Raw genomic sequence first — 20,768 nt, forward strand, 5'->3', positions numbered from 1 at the left:
GACCACGGTGTGGGCAGGGCTGCTTGCCTCTGAGGCGGCAAGAGAATCCGCTCTGGCCTCCCCCCTGGTTTCTGGTCTCAGTGTCTTCACATCGTCTTCCTCTGTGTCCACGTTCCTCCCTTTTACAAAGATACAGTCACCATGGATCGGGGCCACCCGATTTATATATATATAAATTTATTTGTTTGGGGCTGCGTTGGGTCTTCACTGCTGCGCACGGGTTTTTCTCTAGTTGTGGTGAGCGGGGGCTACTCTTCGTTGTGGTGCGCGGGCTTCTTATTGCCGTGGCTTCTCTTGTTGGGGATCACGGGCTCTAGGCACGCGGGCTTCTGTAGTTGTGGTGCACAGGCTCAGTAGTTGTGGCTCACGGGCCCTAGAGCGCAGGCTCAGTTGTCGCACACGGGCTTAGTTGCTCCGCGACATGTGGGATCTTCCAGGACCAGGGCTCGAACCCGTGTCTCCTGCATTGGCAGGCGGATGCTTAACCACTGCGCCACCAGGGAAGTCCCAGGGTTTCTGCTTTGGTCAATTGACAGCCAGTTACCTGCACTCCCTCTGGGAGGTGATCCCCACCTGGTACTGATAAGGGTGAATCTGCAGACCTTCAGAGAGAACACCCAGGTCCTGGGTTGCGACTCCCCAACAAAGGTACCAGGAGGTCCACACTTCAGCGGGATCAAAGACAGTGATGGGAAGGGTCAGGACCAGGGGCCTGGGGACAATCTACCAGGGGCCTGGGGACAATCTACCAAAGACCTTTTCTGACATCTTGGGGGTGATAACTATTGTGACAAGTGAAGGAGTCAAACCTGCTCATAACAGAAAAGAGTGAAAAGTCAGCTTGGACTAAAATAAGAAAAAGCAGCCGTGCCATTAATCAAGCTGGGAAGACATGCATCAGCCGGCCGCCAAGTGAACAGCTCGTATTATTTCTCCCAAGGTCACGATGGAAAATGCCACAGCGACACCCTCCTTGATGGATCACTTTCTTACCAAAGACACCCTGGACTGGCCTTGTATTTTCCTGACACAGGGGGACACGCAGCTGTGGCCCTCACCTCATGACACACACAGCGATGTGTCTAATCCCCACTTCTCCTGGTCCTGCCCAGAAACAGAAACCTCAGGAACACCAATCCCTCCTCCCTTGTCTTAGACACCCCCTTCCCCCTTTCCCCCCAACCCCGGCCAGGATCCATAGCTATGTGGATCCTCTGGGTAAAAGGGGAGGATTGCTTCCCCAGGGCCTGCTCCCAGGGGAGCCATGTGCCTCTGAGAAATCCCCCACCAAATGGATCAATAACACCTTCCGTCTGCAAAGCAGCACACGGAGGAAGTCCAGGAACAGATCCCGGGGGGCTCCTGGGGGTGTTCGCTCATCTGGAGTTCCCTCCACCCTCCCCGGCGAGGGGCCCCCTTCCATCTCCACTTCCACTTCAGCTGCTCCAGTGCTGTCCCCCTCTTCAGGGGGACTGACCGGGCACCAACTCTGGGCGGGGAGGCACTGAGGGCACCTGATGCCCCCCTCACCTCTCCCGCTCTCCGTCTCCCACCCAGGGCTCCCAGCCCCCCACCTACTGCCTCCCAACAGCTGCGGTCTCCCCTGCCACACCAGCACCAGCTAATCTCAAAGAAAGGAAACCAATACGTGCCGAGAATCGGGAACTCATATCAGGACCTTTAAAAAACAATTCTCACCCTGCTTCAGGAGGGGCTACGGTAGGAGAAGCGTTCTTCAATTTCGAGTGAGACAAAAGAAAGAAATGCACAAAAACAGCCAAATTCACACTATGGGAGATGGCCTTGTATTAAAGCAGACCTGGCCAAATGGCCCCAGGGACCAGCCTGTAGCCCAGGAGAATCAGGTTGATGGTGTGGTCGCAGTTGCAAGGAGCAGGGGGGTGCCCCAAGGACAAAAGGGACGAGGAAGCATCTTCAGTGAAGTCCGGTTCACACTGGGGCTCCGGAGAGGGCGTCTGTCAGTCACGCTACTGAGCGTGCCCTTGGGTCACAACTCGGAAGGGACTTCTACATCCTGGGGTCCGTTATTGTCACAGCAGGAAAACTGACGTCTGTTTCAAGGGAGGACCCATGGGCGGTATTATAGGTGGTGAAACAGAGCTTGCTTCTCCGTTCATGCTGAACCACTACCTACTACAGATAAAGTAGCCAATAACCTTCAATTCAGGGCAGGGGGGGACACGGAAGAGAGAGGTGCTGAAAAGAGAAGTAAATATCTCCCAAGGGCAGAACCAAAAAGAACTGAAGTCTTTATTAGAAAAATATTGGAATCTTGGTCAATTCCACTCCCTCCTTTATTCAAATGTAGTTCATTTTTTAAAGTTACCCAACCAGGTTAACTGCCATCATGAGAAGATACCCTTGCCTGTCCCCCACCTCCCGTCCCTTCCCCCAACCCCCCGCAATGCTCCTTCCCTCCATAGACACAAATTCCAGTTTTCATCCTAAATCTGATGTGCTTTAAACAGCTCACAAGGCACTTCTGTACACAGCATCTCATCCTGTTTTTTCAACCGGTCATGGTGACCCGTCCCGCTACTCTATGCTGAACTCAGAGGGTTTGCATGGCTCGCCCAAGGGGACAGCCTGTAAACAGGAGGGCAGGATGTCCTATGTTGCGTCTCAGCACTCCAGATTCTGACCCCTCCTCGCCACCACATGGCCTTGCCCATTAGAGGCACCTAGTGGACCTGTGGATTGGACGGCCATAGAATCCATGAGCATCACGGTCCAGAAAAAGTAAGTAGCAGGCTTAATGCACGGAGTTGGTTAGCAACAGCACGGAATTTGGAAGCAAGGCACCAGGGCTGGTGGGTGGATTGGCAGTGGTGTCTCCATGCAGTTCTGTGTCACCAGTCCTCCACGGAACAGTAAGGTCAGTTGTAGTCCTCCCCACCCCCCTCCCCTTTTAAAAAAACTCTGCCATTAATAGATTCTCCAAATTCTTCTCTGCTTTTTAAAACCCACAGTGTCAGAGGGGAAGGAAAACAAGGCAGCTGGTCTTGGCCACCTTTCCCAAGAGATTAAAGGACACATCCTGCGCGAGGGAAGGGTAATACAATTCTACTCGGCTTCCTGTAACTTTCTTCCTTCTCCTCACCTTGCAAAAGCTCGCTCCATCCCCCCTTCCTCATTCAGCATGCTAAGCCAGCCTGTCTTAGCCTCCTGGGCCCACAAAGCTAGGCGAAAAGGAAATAAAACAACCCTCCCAAAGTCAGCCACCTAGATCAAATAAACTTTCAAACTGTTATTCCTGATGGCGCTCCTGGCCACCAGACTAAGATTCTCTGCTGTGTGTGTCATGCTGGAAACCGTCTCTATTTGTCATTTACATCAGAGTGGCCTTTTACACACCAGGGCTGGTGACTACTTTGGACTCACCTGGTGCAACAGCAAGCTCTTAACATTTTTTTAAAAAGGGTGACGGCACGGCTCTATTAGTAAAAAGTGGGCAGGTGATGGAGGGGATCCAAGTCTCTAGGAAACCATTTTTTTCTTAAAAATCAGCTGCAAATGATGAATGCTACTGATTTTCTAAGCTTTAGAGTGATTCATTAAACCCCATGAAGAGTTTTTATCTTAACTCAGAGGGAAGAGGAAGAGAGTGAAAGCAAACAGAAGGGGTCTGACCATCTCTTATTCCAAGCTGTTCGATAGCCCACGCACTGCAGCCTCTGATGATCAACAGCTCAGTTGATCACTGTCTCTTACATGTCTTTGGTTGTTGCTGTGAAATACTCAGGGTATACGGAAATCTATTAACTACAGAGGACAAGTTCCGAGAGAGAGAGTGGAGAACAGCTTTGTATCTAACACATGATGGGATACCAGAAATGCAGAAGCCGGGGAAGGCATGGGGGAGTTTTCCTCACTACAGTGAGTGCCACAGCCAAACCCAGGATGCACTGCCTTCCCCTTCTCCTCCAGAGAGAAGCCCTCCCTTCCCTCTTCAGGTCGCTTCTGCTTCTGCTCAGCCCAAGCCCCTGGAAGCTTTTGTCCGGGGCAGTAGGTACACAGCACTGTGGGACGTCCCGAGATAGGATGTGCCTGGGTGGATGTGCTTCTGAATCTTTTGTGAAATTTGACTGCCTGCCCTCCATTTCACCCTGGGTGGGGAAATGCCAGTGGCTTGGATGGTTATGTTTCATTTGGAAACATTCTAAATAATTTAATTAATTTGTCATGTTGAAAAATCCACCTTGCTTTCTGAATCTGTTCCCCATCTTCATTTCCACCAGAGGCACATAGGCTACGGTGCCCTTAGAAGAATATTGACTTGGCCTTGCTGTAACCTTGGTATGTCTTCACCATCTACCAAAAGCAAAATAGAGTACTCTTAGGAACTCTCGTCCCAAATCCTGTCTCTTATTTCTTGACTCCAAATGAGAAAGTCAGTGCTTAACCACCTGTTTGAGATTTAACTAGGGGTTACGACAGTGCAAATACACATGATTTTAAATTGCAAACTGACAGATTTGGGAATCTCCATTGGTGTGTACAAATCATACAAGTGCAGGTTTTGATGAAAAGTGCAATCAGCATTGCTTTGTTAAATTTAAGTTTTCTTTAAATAGACACTTAAGTGTACAAAGACACTTAAAATTATACAGTAAATCTCAGGCTATTATCTCCTTCTCTTGATTATACAAACTCTTTTCTCCTCAAACAGCTACAACCCAGGCTCTGGCCATCTCCTACTGCTCCTGCCCTGCGCTGAAAGACTGTTTCCTTTTCTATACCATGGAAGATGTCTAAATACTAGAAACAATGCTATGGTAAAATGTATGACAAGGAAATTTGCATTACTCACAACTGCGTTGAACGAGCGGCTGCACCCAATAGGCCATAGATCCATGGATTAAAGATACATTTTGTAACTGTGACTTTATGATCTTATGAACAGTCTCAAGACATTTATGTAAAAACACTACAGTCCAAGACATAGTAGGTCTAGCACACAAACCACATCAGAAATGGTATCAGACATATCTGCCAGTTCTGAGCTGGTGACAGAAATTACGAATAAGCATGTTTTTATCATTTGTTCCTCACAAGATCGTACTTTGAAGTTTCAAAAACAACTCATTGAATCAGTAGTAATCCATTTGGATAACTGTATACAGCTTATATTATTTTAATTCAAATTTAAATCTGACTGCTTCATTTTAAGAGTTTCAAAAAGATATCTATAATTTTGGACTCTTGGCATAATCTAAGGTAGCTGAGGTTTTTAAATTGCTTAATTTGAAAGAGCTCATTCTTAAAAATATATTCACACTCCTATATGTAATTGGTAATGATGTACACTGCATTCTGTGCTGTTGAGAATAGGTACAGATTTCTGGTCAGTCAACACCAAACTCATCTCTAGACATCCCAATACTCAGATTCATCTTGTATCATTTTCATTTTTGAAATTCAGGCCAGTTGAGTTAGTCATGTTTAAAATAGTCTAGTATAATCACACACACACAGACACACACACACAAATGAATGTATATAAAACTGGAGAAATCTGAAAGAGTTTGGCGGATTGTGTCAATGTCAGTTTTCTTATTGGGGTATAACACTGTAGTCATGCAAGAGGTCACCACTGGGGAAAACTGGCTGAAAGGTATATGGGATCTCTCTATATTATTTCTTACAATTGCATGTGCATCAATTATCTCAAAACTTTAAAGAAAAGAAGCAAGGAAGACAACAATACATTACATCACCATTTAGTTTTTAAAAATATGTATATGTCTTAGGTATCTATACATATACAGACTTACCTGCATACATGTACAAACATAAGAGCCATACATACCTATGTCTTTGTATGTGTGTATATGTCTTTCTATATATGTGTGTATATATATGCTACTTCTGTAAGGATACCTAAGAAATCACTAATGCTGGTTGCTTCCGAGGAGGAAAACTAAAGAAACAGAATGCTTATTTGCTTTTCACAGGATACCCCCCTGTGCCTGTTGAATTTTGTGCTATTGGCATTACTCATTCAAAAAATAATTCTTTAAGAGTGAGGACAAAATAGACATTTCAAACCTAAAACAAACAGAAACAAACCAAAGAATCTCAGCATACACTAAAAGCCTTAGTGAACCCATGTAAGAAGTCCTAATTGTGACACACACACACACACACACACACACACACACACACACTGGCAGTGAAGATGCAAATAGAGAAACAGGAGAAAGTCTCTTACGGCTGGAGATGCAGTAGGACAGCCGGCAGTTGATCTTCCGGAAGAGCTGCTTGTTAATTGGCCAGAGGAGGAGAGTGAAGAGCTGAATGGTGTTGATGATGAGCCCCGAGGCGATAAACACGTAACAAAAGATGAGATGGCACAGGAACTGAGACTTCAGCAATGCGATGAGGTCCATGCTGGGTGGGCGCTCCTCCACCAAACCACAAACGCCCGCCGTAGAACACGTCCAGAGGGGAGGACGGCCGGGACTCAGGAATACGCCTGAAACACACACCGATGTCAAACGTGAGAAAAAATATTATCTGCTCTTATAGGCTGGGGAAAAAAACTCTTAGAAGAAAAATATACTCTCGAGATTAAACACATTCGACAAGGAATTCCCTGGTGGTCCAGTGGTTAGGACTCCAAGCTTTCACTGCAAGGGGCACGGGTTTGATCCCTGGTCAGGGAACTAAGGTCCCCGCAAGCCGAGTGGCCAAAAATTAAAAAAATTTAAACACGTTGTACATTCGATGATTTCTTTTTATTTCAAAAACTTTTTTTTTTTTTTTGGCAAAGCCACGCAGCTTGTGGGATCTTAACTCCCCGACCAGGGACTGAAGCCAGGCCCTCAGTGCGGAGTCCTAACCACTGGACCGCCAGGGAATTCCAGCAAGCATTTATAATAGCGCTTCCTTAGGGTCGGGCACAGTTTAAGTCCTTTAAAAAGAACAGTTCCTTTAACCGCCCTAATGCCTGCCAGGTGGGCGCTGTTATTACACAGGAGGGAATCGGCCCACAGAGGTTAGGCAACTTAGTCAGGGTTCCACAGGCCTCACCGCTACAGAGAGGCTGGGGGCCAGAGTCCGCATCTCCGGACCTTCCCTCCTGCCTGCCTACTGCCCCCAGCGACCCCTCCACACCTCCCTCCACTCGTCATCTCCAGGTCTCAGCCCAAACGGCACTTCATCTGGCAAGACCTCCCCGAATGCATGCCTGCCCGGGGGTGGCTGGGGGCCGCCCCTGGGGTGGTGTTTGGAGGGGGGCGCCCAGGCGACACCCTCTGCCGTTCCTGTGTTACTGGTTCGCCTGTTCGCCTTCCTACACTGGACTGTCACTCCTCCGGGGCACACAACTATCCTGAAGATCATCCCTGTCTCCCCAAGCCTTGAAGCAGTCACTGGCACAGAGTTGGAACTTAATTAAAAATACATATATGGGACTTCCCTGGTGGCGCAATGGTTAAGAATCTGCCTGCCAATGCAGGGGACACGGGTTCGAGCCCGGGTCCGGGAGGATCCCACATGCCGCGGAGCAACTAAGCCCGTGCGCCACAACTACTGAGCCTGTGCTCTAGAGCCCACAAACCACAACTACTGAAGCCTGTGCACTTAGAGCCCGTGCTCCACAGCAAGAGAAGCCACCGCAATGAGAAGCTCGCGCACTGCAACGAAGAGTAGCCCCCGCTTGCCGCAACTAGAGAAAGCCCACCAGCAGCAATGAAGACCCAATGCAGCCAAAAACTAAATAAATGAATGAATAAAAATTTAAAAAATATATATATATTTGTGGAATGATTTAATGAAGGGAAACAAGGGATGAACTTTGAGATATCAGTAAACACAAATAACCAACTATGAAGGCAAGAGGAACACCCCACCACACTCCTGACACACACACACACACACACGCGCGCGCGCACACATGAACGCTTAAGAGTTCTAAAATTGAACAGAAACTCAAAACATGCACAGCAGCCAGACTCATGGCCCTGTCATCAGTCTCCCACCCCAGAATGGAATAATGAAATAACTGTCCAGTTTGGCAAATTAAGCCTTTGAGGAACAGCCTGAAGGCAGGAGGTTCAAATACTCTGCTGAAGAAAAAATAAGTCTGAGAGCATGATGCATAGCAGGCTAGCTTCTCCCAGAAGCAGAACGTCATTGCAAACGACCTCAGGAACAGCTCCAACGGCAGGACGAACTTTCTAACAGTAACAGTGAAGAGATCCGAGACGTCATTACAATCTTTATGGATAATACTCTCCCCAAAAAATCTGTACGACAGGATCACATATATGATCCCATTTTAAGCCTCAGATGAATCCCATGAGTATTATTATTATCCCATTTTTCGGAGTAAGAAACTGAGATGCCCTACAGGTTGGGCAATTTGCCTGAGGTTGCCACCATCAGTAACTGACCTTAAGATTCACCCTGACGGGGCTTCCCTGGTGGCACAGTGGTTAAGAATCCACCTACCAATGCAGGGGACACGGGTTCGAGTCCTGGTCGGGGAAGATCCCACATGTCGCGGAGCAACTAAGCCCGTGCGCCACAACTACTGAAGCCTGCACACCACAACTACTGAAGGCCACTCGCCTACAGCCCGTGCTCCACAACAAGAGAAGCCATGGCAGTGAGAAGCCCGCGCACCGCAACAAAGAGCAGCCCCCGCTCGCCACAACCAGAGAAAGCCCGTGCACAGCAACAAAGACCCGACGCAGCCATAATTAATTAATTAATCATTTAAAAAGTGCTTAAAGGGATTCAGTGTGACGTCCGAGCTCTTTCTCCTCCAGCTCTCTGGGCGACTTTACCCCTGGGGTGTGAGGTGGGGCTTCTCCTGGGCTCAGAACTCCCCTCCATAGAGCAGCCCAGAAAGGAGCCCAGGGCAAAACCAGTGCAGCCTTCAGTGAGGTTCATAGTCCCAAACCAGGCGCAGAGCTGGGGACACGGGACTCGCTTCTGGGCCTCCTAGGCTGGTTTTGAGGACAGTCTTGGGCATGAGGACAGTCACAGGGTGCATTCCTGTAAAACATGACCCTCGCTTAGACTAACTGGAGGGCACGCTGTGATTCCTATGTGTTTCTGAGAGGAGGGAAATAGAAAGGACCTTTGGCCTGATTTCTCTGAAGTCAGCTCAGCTCAGCTGAGACCTGCCACCTGTCTCCCCAGAAGCCCTGCTCTCTGGCACAAAGCCAGGACACTGCAGGGGCCGAAGCAGCCCTTCTGCACTCTTTTTCCGAAAGCACTGCCCTGGGACACCTCCAAGTTGTCCGACTCTTTACTTAGTTTCCACACACCCAGTCTCTCTCGAAGGCACAGACATTAAGCTGGCAGCTCACCTCAATGCACTTGGCTTTCAGGAGCTACATGAATAGAAGTGACGCACGTCGGTGACGATGCAGCAGCAGCTATAGTTTGAGGTGGAACATTCACGTGCTGTATTCATTTGTCCCTGGATTAGCCTCTAAAAGCTTACAGACAAGCTGGGCCAGAAGAAGTGTGATTCTTCACTAGGTTTCTGGGACCTCGTGTTTGGAAAGTATTTAACAAATCCTTTGCTTTGCTGATTTAACACTAAGCAATGGAAGTCAGCTGGTACTGGAGACGCAGGGGATTGAATGCTGCCTTCCTCGGTTTCCTGTCAGAAGTAGGGCACGATGAAGAAAAAGGAAGCTTTGCTTTTTTCCTTGTATAAGGCCAGGGACCAGCATGCCCTTTAGTAAAACCCTCGCTGGTACTGCATGAACCAGGGGTCTAACACGACGTTGGTGACCTTTAGGAGTCACGAACGGGTCACAGACAGGCGGGCCTGGGCTGGCTTTGTTGTGCCCCAGATCCTCTTCCCGGACTGGTGTGGGCTTGGAGTTCAACTGTCTGGGTTTGAAGCTCTGTTATACCTCTTACTGGTCGTGTAGCCTCAGGTAAATTAACTTTTCTGAATCTCGGATTCTTTATCTACAAAAAGGGCTAATAGATTGCGATCAAAATTCCAAGGAGGCTGCTTTTTGCAAAACTTTAGTTGATTCTCAAATTTATATTCAAAAACCACAAAAACCACAAGAATAGCAAAGGAAATGCATGATGAAGAATAAGGTAAGAAGTGCTGTGAGTTTATTAAACCATTTAACTGATTATTAAAAGAGAGACAAGGCTAAATTTTTTAGGGGGGCTGTCTAGTGGGTGAATATGTGTTGCATGTCTTAAGTTTATTCCAGATAGAAGTTTGGGGGGACCATCCTACCCTTCTTGACTAAAGGCGAGCTTTCTCTCTAATGTGGTGATTTGCCAATTCGGTACCATACTGAGGAAAGATGGTGTAAAGATCTGACCAGTGATAAAAACAGGTAGAGAGAAAACATTTTAAAATTCTTGCTTTTTCCTCTAATTTTTGGTGGAAGGATTACAGGTGGTTTCTTTTTTCTTCCCCGTGTTTTATTGTTCTTTTCTATAATAAGAATGAGATTCTCCCCCTTCCTGGGCAGAGCTGGATGGACGCGTTTCCCAGCAGCCCTGCCATTGGTTAGATGTGGTCAGAGGATGGAGCACACGGGATGATGCAGGTGGTCCCTGCAGGCTGCCTGCAAACTTGATGAGGAAGGACCACGGGGTGGGCTCACCCTGCCAGGTGAGCGGAAAGGTGGAAATCCAGCCCATCCGCAACAGACCAGAGAAATTCTGGAACGTGAAGGCAACCTGAGACCACCTTGAATCTAAGCACAGCTGATGGTGAGGGTGATACAGGCCAGATGCTAGAGGGTAAGGGACGTTGCAGGGACATTCAAATCTGGCAGCTCTGGCTAGAAATCCAGGCTCGGCCACTGCCTAGCTCCATCCGTTACTGAATTTCCACAGCCCCCAGCTTCCTCCTCTGCGAAACCAGAACAAGACCGCCAACACAGGTTGCTGCAAGGCTCACGTATAATAAAGCATCTGAAACACTTAACAGGATGCCTGGAACACAGGGAGCTCACAATAATGGGAGAATTTTTTCTCTCATTTCAAGAAAAGAAAGAAGCAAAGAAGGAGCAGCTAAGATGTATTACTTTGGCATCCCTGAGGAAGCCAGTGAGATATAAATCAGTTTCCCTTCTCACTCCCTATCTACTGATAGATCCTGATGTTTTCTTCAATTTACCTTGAAGCGTGTTTAAACATTTCCTCCCCCACTTGTTTTCATTCTAACCTGTCCTTTACTGCTAGTGACTCTGAAATGGGAAGTGATGCGTTCACCAAAACTCACATGGATGGTACCCTTTTAACTAGGTAATAACCTTGGCAAAGCATGGAGATGACAAAGGGACTTCGGAATAAGGGAAAGTGCCAGCCAGCAGGATGCTTTCATTACCCTTGTGTTTCCCACGCAGATTTCTACCCTGAAACTGGGCAGATGCAGAGAAGCTGGCGTGCACACACCGGTGGAGTTCTGCTCCCTGGGACTCTTGCAGGGTGAGGGGTGGGAACGCAGATGGCATCCCATGCCACCCGGCCGCGGAAACATAAACAAGTACAAGCAGCTCAGAATCTCCCCATGAGAGAATTCAAGGTGCATCCTTCTCTAAAGATGCAGCTTCAACATAAAGCATCAAATTAGAGAACAAACCGGGGGACCTGAGTTAAGCCTTCGGTCTTCTGGCCTAGTCAATATTCTGCAGCTATTAAATAAGCATGAACTTCAGACACACCCAGGAAGAGACTGAACCTGAAACGGGATGAACGCTTTCACTAGCTTGTTTTTTGGTGGGGGGGTTTTTTGTTTGTTTGTTTGTTTGTTTTTTGTACATTGACATGACAGAATTAAACCAGGTCAGGGTTTTAGAAGAAGCCAAAGCTTCCTTCCAAAGAAATCACTCCAAGTGAAATTGCTAAGATAATGCCCATGATCAATTTAGTACCATCACTGAAATCTATACGACCCATTATTTAGGCTCTTTTAATCCCAAACACCAGAATAGTGTTCACAAAACAGAAAAGATATCTAACAAATGTTAATTGAAACAATGCTACCTTTTATATTGCAAACTAAAACTGATAATACGCCATTTTAAAAGAGCTGGGGTAAAACGGACTCATTCTCACAATGAGAACAACCACACAATCTTTTTAGAAAGCAACGTGGCATACACAGAAAGACCTCAACATCTTCACACCACTTGATTTCGTAGGCCAACCTCTGACCATGTCTCTCAAGGATAAAACTAGCTTTTAGAAAATTCTCTCTGCACCAAGATATTCAACCAGTATTATTTATAAGCACCCAAAATTAGAAACCACTTACCTTTCTGACATGAGGAAACAATCAAGTGAATTATGGGAAACCCACACAATCGAATGAAGAAAGTATCACTATAATAGGCTTGTAGTAAGATGGAAACATTTTCATTATGATATTGGGAGATAAAGGTCACCTAATTATATATAGAGAGAATAATCACAACTCTAAAAAACACTACCAGTAGTTATCTTTGTGTGTGTGCACGCACAACTCAAGTAGGGCTGGCTGGTGGACTTCGTTTCTGGACCAATACTTTGGGTCTATAAGGCAGAGAATGCCCAGGCACAAAGGTGCCTTGCAGGAAAGGGATGTGGATGTGGTCCCAGGTAAAAGAGTGGCAGGGCTGTTCTGGTGGTCCAACTTTCAGACCTTGAATTCTACTTTAGGTTAAATAAATTTAGCAAAAATCTCCAAGAGGGCAGCAACGAACTTGTGGCAGCCTGAAGCAGCCACTTAGCACTTCCTCCTGAGAAACGTGGATAAATTTAGTTTTGGATTCCCGGGAGTTACACTGGCCCAAGGCCCAAAACAAAACACGAGGGAAAGTGTTCTAGACTGAATTTAACTGTCTCTGGGATCATCTCTTACTAAAATATTCCTCAATTAAAAAATTATCATTGTCTAATGGGTTGGCAGAAGCCTCTATAAAATTAGCTTATTTTAAAATTTGACGGAACAGTCCTTTGTGTAATAACCCTGTACCATATATGAAGTCCATTAAAACAAAAACTCCAAAGAAGTCATAAATCATACTCAGCTATTTCATTACATCCGATAATAAGTAACCCTCACTCAGTCTCTCTCCAAAATCTAATTTCAGGATAATAAAAATGTAACTCTATAAAAAACTGAGGTTTCTAAGTTTATGTTTAACAGTTGCTTCTGAGCAGCTTATAAGAGAAAAAGAAATTGTAAAGAGTTTTAAATCTAATCCAAGGAAACCAGGATCAGGTAAACCCAGATGGATAACCTAGGTAACTTTTTCTGTCATAAGAAAAAACAAAGATAAAGGAAATTAAATGAGGTATTCTCTAAGGCCTTTTGTAGCTCTGACAGCTACAAGACTAAAATATCTAGAGTTAAACATCAGGTCTTCTGAATGGTACCCAGTGCAGCAGAATAAGTCCACTGAATGTTTTATATGCACATTGTCTCATTAACTGTCACAAAAACCTAAGGAAGGTATTGTTATCCCCATTTTACAGATGAGGAAACTGAGGTTTAGTGAGACCAGGGAACATGCAAGAGTCAAATAGAGAGTAAACTAAGCTCAGGTTAGGCTGCTTTTAAGACAGGAAGCCCAAGGCAGCTAGACTCCACAGGAACGTGGCCTTATTTCATGAACTTGGTTCCATATTTCACCTCATGGTTCCCTGTCTGACTGTTGGGGTGATCGTGAGTTTTTGAGCCACTGCCCCACCAGTCAATCCTACAGAGACCCAGTCATGCCCTCCTTCCAGGTAGAAGGTCTGCCATCCCCAAACCCCAATCTGGCTCTCCCACGGTCCCTGGGATCGGAGGGCTCTGACCTCACAGAGTTGGTGCAGTTGGAGCGAGCTGGTGCCTAGCTGCATTTCCAACAACCAAGAGAGTGTGAACTATTTTATAAGATACTCAGTGGAAAATATATTTTTAAATTATGTTCGATCTCTGGAAGTTTCCAAAAAATTTGATGAAGTCCTGATAAAACTCGAATATCATGAAATCATGAAACCCAAAACTGAAATGAAATAAGGAAAATTAATCTTCCAAGTGGGGAAGCAGACACATTTCTGCTTTAAATGAGTCTATTCCAATTAATCTTGAAACCTTTTCAAAAAGACTGATGGAGGTTGCATGGAGATTGTTATGATCGTCACACCATTATTGCTGCCACATGGCATGGCCATCAACTCAGTCACATACCTGTGAAGGCTGACAATATATGGAGGCTGAGGAAGAGGAAGGGGCCGCTCTCGCCTCCCCTCCCATCCAAGCAGGGAGACGGCCTACGACCAGCTCAGGGCCTCCAGGAGCAGGCGTGAGGTACATGCATCACCAGCTGGCACCCGCAACAAAAAAGAGAGCTTTATTCAGTGTAGAATCCACCTCCTACTCCAGTTCTACCGTCACCAAGGCAACACGGTCAGGACAGCGGTCTCATCATGCTGCCCACCTCTCTCCTTCCCACGTGGGCCTTGACAAAGCCGCGTGGCCAAGGCACACCGCCTGAGGGGAACCTCGGCAGGTGGCCGCTGATGTCAAGCCCATCTACCTACTGTGCGACCCTGGGCAAGGAACTTGTCTTCTCTGAGCCTCAGTTTCTGCATCTGTTTAATGGAGGCAATAATCCGGTCCCCAGGGATGTTGTGCTGATGAGATGCAGCCGCCAGCTCAGGCCTCAGGAAGGCACTCCTGGGTACCAGGGTCCACCGGGGCTCTCAGACTGCCTGTGACATGCCTCTCCTTCAGCTGCTTCTCCCATGTGCCCCTGCCCCAAAACCAGCTACCATCTTTTTTTACTAAACTTTCCGCCTGTGGCTCTCATGATCCATTTCTTTTGTTTGTTTTCATAAGATTTTCCTCATTGGAACATATTTTTTCGGACATCCACACAATCCAGAATGCCTCTGAGCCCAAAGTGACTTGTAAGACTGCCCCAAAGTCCAGTCACAAGTTTTAATGGATTATGTCTCCATTCCCAACCTAAAGGAAGACAGTTCACAGTCATCTGTTCTGAGGCCCTCTTTATAATGATGGGTAATACCTGTTAGTTCCCATAGAAACTATATTAAAGAAATGAGTTGAAGAAAACTGTATGGAGGTGCCTCAAAACACTAAAAATAGAGTTGCCATATGATCCTGCAATCCCACTCCTGGGCATATATTCGGAGAAAACTATAATTTGAAAATATACATGCACCCCTATGTTCATAGCAGCGCTATTTACAATAGCCAAGACATGGAAACTACCTAAATGTCCATCAACAGATGAATGAACAAAGAACTTGTGGTATATATATACAATGGAATACTATTCAGCCATAAAAAGGAATGAAATAATGCCATTTGCAGCAACATGGATGGACCTAGAGATGATCACACTAAGCAAAGTCAGTCAGAAAGAGAAAGACAAATACCACATGATATCACTTATATGTGAAATCTAAAATATGACACAAATAAACTTATCTATGAAACAGAAACAGACTCACAGACATAGAGAACAGACTTGTGGTTGCCAAGGGGGAGAGGGGTGGGAGAGGGATGGACTGGGAGTTTGGGATTAGCAGATGCCAACTATTATATATAGAATGGATAAACAACAAGGTCCTACTGTATAGCATAGGGAACTCTATTCAATATCCTGTGATAAACCATAATGGAAAAGAATGTATGTACATGTATAACTGGATCACTTTGCTGCCATACAGCAGAAATTAACACTTCATTGTAGATCAACTATACTTCAACAAAATAAATTTAAAAAAAAAGAAAAGAGCTGAACATGATACCATAAATATGAACCTTGTTCTGACTTCATGGAGGAGAAATAAAGACTGGTATTGACAAGACCCAGACCCTCAGCACTTTGGTGCCCTGTGAATATACCAGTATTTCCCTGACCTCACGGAGCCTTACGATAAGGAGCTGGGGACACAATTCTTGCCAGATGTTATATGTAAAGGATGAGCAGATATAAGCTGTGTCTGCATCACCAAGGGCGCAGATTGGAGTGGGCAGACTTCTGAGTGGTGTGAAGCCGGGGCCGGTTACCAGTGCAGACAGACATGTGCTTGGGTCCCCAGCACATCACGGCACCTAATTTTTTTTCATAAAGGCTGTTCTTTAATATTTCAAAATAAACCAAAAACCAATAATAATAAAAAGGCTTTAAAATTAAGACTTATGGCAAAATTCAAAACATTGTTGGAAATTTCCTTAAACGTATTTTATAATTCAATATTTTCATTTTCAGTGCCCATTGGGGGAAGGGGTACAACCCTCACCTTTTCAGTATTGAGGAGCCCTAACCTTTAAGCAGGCTCCCCTATGGACAAACAACCGCACGTGGTCTGGGAATGGCCAAGCCAGGACACGGTGGGGATACCACCAAACAGAGGCAGCCAAGCACGTCCTCCAGCCCCGTTTTCCAGTAAAGCTGAGAAGGTTGCCCAAACCTCTCCACTCCTTCTGGCCTAGCCCACCTAGCCTGTCTGGGTCGCCAGCTCCATCAGGAGTGATGACTCTCACCATTATGCAGAGGACGACACACTGTCTGCGGCCACGTGAGCAGGGCACGTAACCAGCAGAGGTCGCCGGCCTTGGACAAATGGCCAAACTGCTAGCTCTTGGGGGGGCTCCAAGCATCAGAGACAGGCCACCCCAGAAAGCCAAGCAACCAAAGCTTGAAGCGCATGTCACAAAGCCATGTGGACATGGGGAGTTCTGCATAGCAGCGAACTGGTGCAAAGACAACTCAGGAGGCATTAGGACTGGGAACTGATTTTGCACCGGGGTGTGTCAACTGGACGACAGCCCTCCTTGGGAACCCAGAAATCGTGACTCTGCTAGTGGTTGAAGAAATAAATGCAGAAGCGGAGGCACCAGGATCGAGTCGGGGGCTGGGTTTGACTACTGATCATCTATCTGTGTGTCCGTATCACCTTGGTTACTTGGCCTCTAGAAATCTCAGCTTCCTCATCTGTCAGTGGGAGGCTCTGCCAGATACACCGACCCCACAAGGGTGGTGGGAGAGGTCAGTGAGGTAAGAAAAGAATGTGCAAAGGCTCTGCTGGGCGGACGCTTAGGCGCCTGTAACCACTCTCAATTCTATGGCTCAGAAAATGGAAAATTGGGCCACTTGTCCAGATGTCCTCAACTAGAATGCTTCTGATTCATGGAAACTAACATGGCCTTAGTACCCCGGGGTACTTACCAGGGAGTAGGGTTTGGGGGAAGCACCCTGCTGGCTCTGTCATGATCAAGAGTTCACTGTAGGTGGGGTGGGTCCCTGAGGGTCTGCTCAGAGGAGCTAATTTGGGCGGGACAGCAAGTGATCTTTTTTTTTGTAATTTATTATTTTTGGCTGCGTTGGGTCTTTGTTGCTGCGCATGGGCTTTCTGTAGTTGTGGCGAGTGGGGGCTACTCTTCACTGCGGTGCGCGGGCTTCTCATTGCGGTGGCTTCTCTTGTTGCGGAGCGCGGACTTCAGCAGTTGTGGCTCGCAGGCTCTAGAGCACGGGCTCAGTAGTTGTAGACTGCGGGCTCGAGAGCGCAGGCTCAGTAGTTGTGGTGCACGGGCTTAGTTGTTGCGCGGCATGTGGGATCTTCCCAGACCAGGGCTCGAACCCATGTCCCCTGCATTGGCAGGCGGATTCTTAACCACTGCGCCACCAGGGAAGCTCCAGCAAGTGATCTTTCTTTTCCTTCTGCATCACAGACACCAGTAACCAGGCTCTCTTCTCTCTGGTGGGTCCCTCTCCATTGTCCTCACTGCTCGTTAAGTGCCCTTGACCCTTGAGTTCTTGGAGACCCTGCTGTTGCCCATCCTCATGTTCTGCTAAGGAGGGTAGGGGACAGTGGGAGATCGATAAGACTAGATTTCAAATCGTTCATTTCTTTGATTTTCATAAAGGGATGTCAATGAACTCAGGCAATTTCCCCGACTTGATTCATGCATAATGGACCTGAAGAGAGACTTATTAGAAAACAAATGCACTTAAATGCTTTCCTGACATGAATCATTTATTGAAGACAGAATTGCTGGCTGTGAGAGCCCAAAATAAGTTGACTTACAGTATCCTTGTTTCTAGATAGATCTGAAATACGATCACAGAATATTGACGTACTCAGCTATGAACGATGCTTTTGGGGTCATTATGGACTGGCTATTCCTCGAAAAGTTTCATTAAGAACAGCAGTGATAAAACACAAAACAGGGCCTTCTCTCTCTCTCCTTTTCTTTTTCTAATTTCCTGAGTCACAAAGCTCAGGAATACAGGATGCTTGGTGAAAGCAGTAATGTTCCTTCCAATTTCTGTTAAGTAGAATCTGGAACAGGTATTCTGGGATTCATGCAAACATTCATTAATCCACTGACAACTTTATTCATTCATTAGGTCATCTGTCCACCAAGCTACCCATTCATCCATTAAGTCAAAAATTCACTGATTCATATTTATTGTTACAGCTCTATTTATACCATTGCACTAGACTCCTGAAAGTAAGCACAGGGGATTCTTACAGAGCCCCTCTCTGTGTTTTATGTGGGTGAGTATCGTGCCCAATAAACTAAAGTATTTATTGAGTAGTTATTTCCAGGCCCGGGATGAACCGCCAAACCTTTCCACTTCTTACAGAATAAATAGATGCTCAATACATGTTGATTCAATCCAAATTTCTAGACGACATAATTTAGTCTCCATACCAATAACCCTGAATTGTCAAAAACAATGTACAAAGGGATAACATTAACAGAGAAAGTCCTAGGTTTCTTTCCCATTATAATAAGAACAGAGCAGATGACCCAACAATTTACTCTCCCTACAGAAGCCATGCAGATAAACCCACACGATTTCTTTCTAAACCGTTATATCCTGTAACCAAGCAGAGAATCCTCTTCTACCTCATGAAATTGCATGAGGCAATATATCAAACTGACATGAAAATAACTAAAATGAAAGCAAATTACCTACTTAAACCCCAGTAGGGGAGTTCAGATGTTGGTTGGGGAACAGAGTTGACTTTTCTTTAAACAAAGAATCTTCTATTAAAATAAAATCTGGTAAAAGTAAAGGAAATTACTCTCATAGAGTAAGTCACTTAGTGAACCAAAGTCATGAATTCTTTTAAAGGTAACTTCCCCCATTATAACAGTAATTCACATTCATTATAAAAATGTTGTAGTCTAAACTGTAGAAATTTTACCACCTATACGGCCACTGACACTTTGGTTTATTTTATTATAGTCTTCAGTGAAGACACTGGCTTTTTTTTTTTTTCTTTGCTAGATAAAACCATTGCAGGGACTTCCCTGGTGGTGCAGTGGTTAAGAATCCGCCCGCCAAACACGGGTTTGAGCCCTGGTCCAGGAAGATCCCACATGCTACGGAGCAACTAAGCCCGTGAACCACAACTACTGGAGCCCGTGTGCCTAGTGCCCATGCTCTCCAACAAGAGAAGCCACCACAATGAGAAGCCCGGGCACCGCAATGAAGAGTAGCCCCGCTTGCTGCAACTAGAGAAAGCCGTGTGCAGCAATGAAGACCCAACACAGCCAAAAATCAATCAATCAATAAATAAATAACCATTGCAGAGGCTTTTTGTTTTCGAATAGAGTTGCGATCTTCTGTTAACTCAATTTTACATGACCTTTTCTTAACCTTTAGTGAGATCATTTTCAGTGTCCTTATCCCAATATAAATACTCTAGTAGTTACACTGGACATATCTTAATTGTTATCTTATTGCCTCATCACTGTATTATTTAGGCTTCTTTTGTCTTTTTAATAACAAGTAACGCAGGGAACTTCCCTGGTGGCTCAGTAGTTCAGAATCCGCCTGCCAATGCAGGGGACATGGGTTTGATCCCTGGTCTGAGAAGATCCCGCATGTCATAGAGCAACTAAGCGCAATGCACCACAACTACGGAGGCTGCACTCTAGAGCCCGTGAGTCACAACGACTGAGCCCGCAAGCCTAGAGCCCGTGCTCTGCCACAAGAGAAGCCACCGCAATGAGAAGCCCGCGCACAGCAATGAAGAGTAGCCCCCGCTCGCCACAACTAGAGAAAGCCCGCGCACAGAAACAAAGACCCAACACAGCCAAAAATAAATAAATAAATACATTTATTTTTTTAAAAAAATAATAAGTAATGCAACAATTAACAATTCAGGGTATAAAGCCCTTTTTTTCCCCCTTAATTTCGGGTAATATCTTTAGAATAAATTCCCACATGCAGGATTTCTGGGTTCAAGGAACAAACACTTTAAGGCATCTAGTGAATTTTGCCAAATTGATTTCCAAAAAGTTTATAGCTATTTATGTTCTTACCAGCAATTTACAAAAATACACATTCCACCACGTTTGTCGGAGATAAGAATTCTCATCTAAAAGCAACAAAAACCCGATTAACGCTTCATACATTAAAAGTTGTGTCTCTGTTTTAATCTGCATTTTGGAGGTTATAAGTGGATTTTTCTCAACATTTATTAAACTACTGCTTTCTGTCACGACTTGTCTATTGTATCTCCTGCCCGCTTATCTCTTGTATACTGATTTGCACAAGCTCTTCATATACTAAATAGAATAACATCTTAACTATTCCATTTAGAGTGACCAATTTTTCCAGTATTTTTAGCTCATTAAAGCCTGAAATTATTATGGAGTAAAAGCTGTGATTTCTCTCAGAAAGTTTAGGCTTAGAAAGTCCTTCCTTCTACCCTTAATTCTTGTCCTGCAGAAAACTGGTACACATTCACTTATTTCATCTCCTTTTTCCATGATTCATTTTATA

The 20,768-nt window shown here is 45.6% G+C and overlaps 1 protein-coding gene across 3 annotated transcripts in view; it reads right to left on the bottom strand.

Moving 5' to 3' along the window:
- Positions 1 to 20,768, bottom strand: part of AGPAT4 (1-acylglycerol-3-phosphate O-acyltransferase 4) — a 118,631-nt gene that overhangs the window by 76,089 nt on the left and 21,774 nt on the right. For all 3 annotated transcript variants that reach the window (XR_014017167.1, XM_081250476.1, XM_081250475.1), the window contains exon 2: positions 6,233 to 6,496. Coding sequence is in view for 2 of the 3 variants with exons in the window: in XM_081250476.1 (XP_081106602.1) it covers positions 6,233 to 6,410 (178 nt within the window). In the remaining variant the exon portion in view is untranslated. The remainder of the gene's footprint in view (positions 1 to 6,232; positions 6,497 to 20,768) is intronic.

This window comes from Mesoplodon bidens, assembly GCF_964165515.1.
Source record: "Mesoplodon bidens genome assembly, chromosome: 12".
Classification (NCBI taxonomy): domain Eukaryota; kingdom Metazoa; phylum Chordata; class Mammalia; order Artiodactyla; family Ziphiidae; genus Mesoplodon; species Mesoplodon bidens.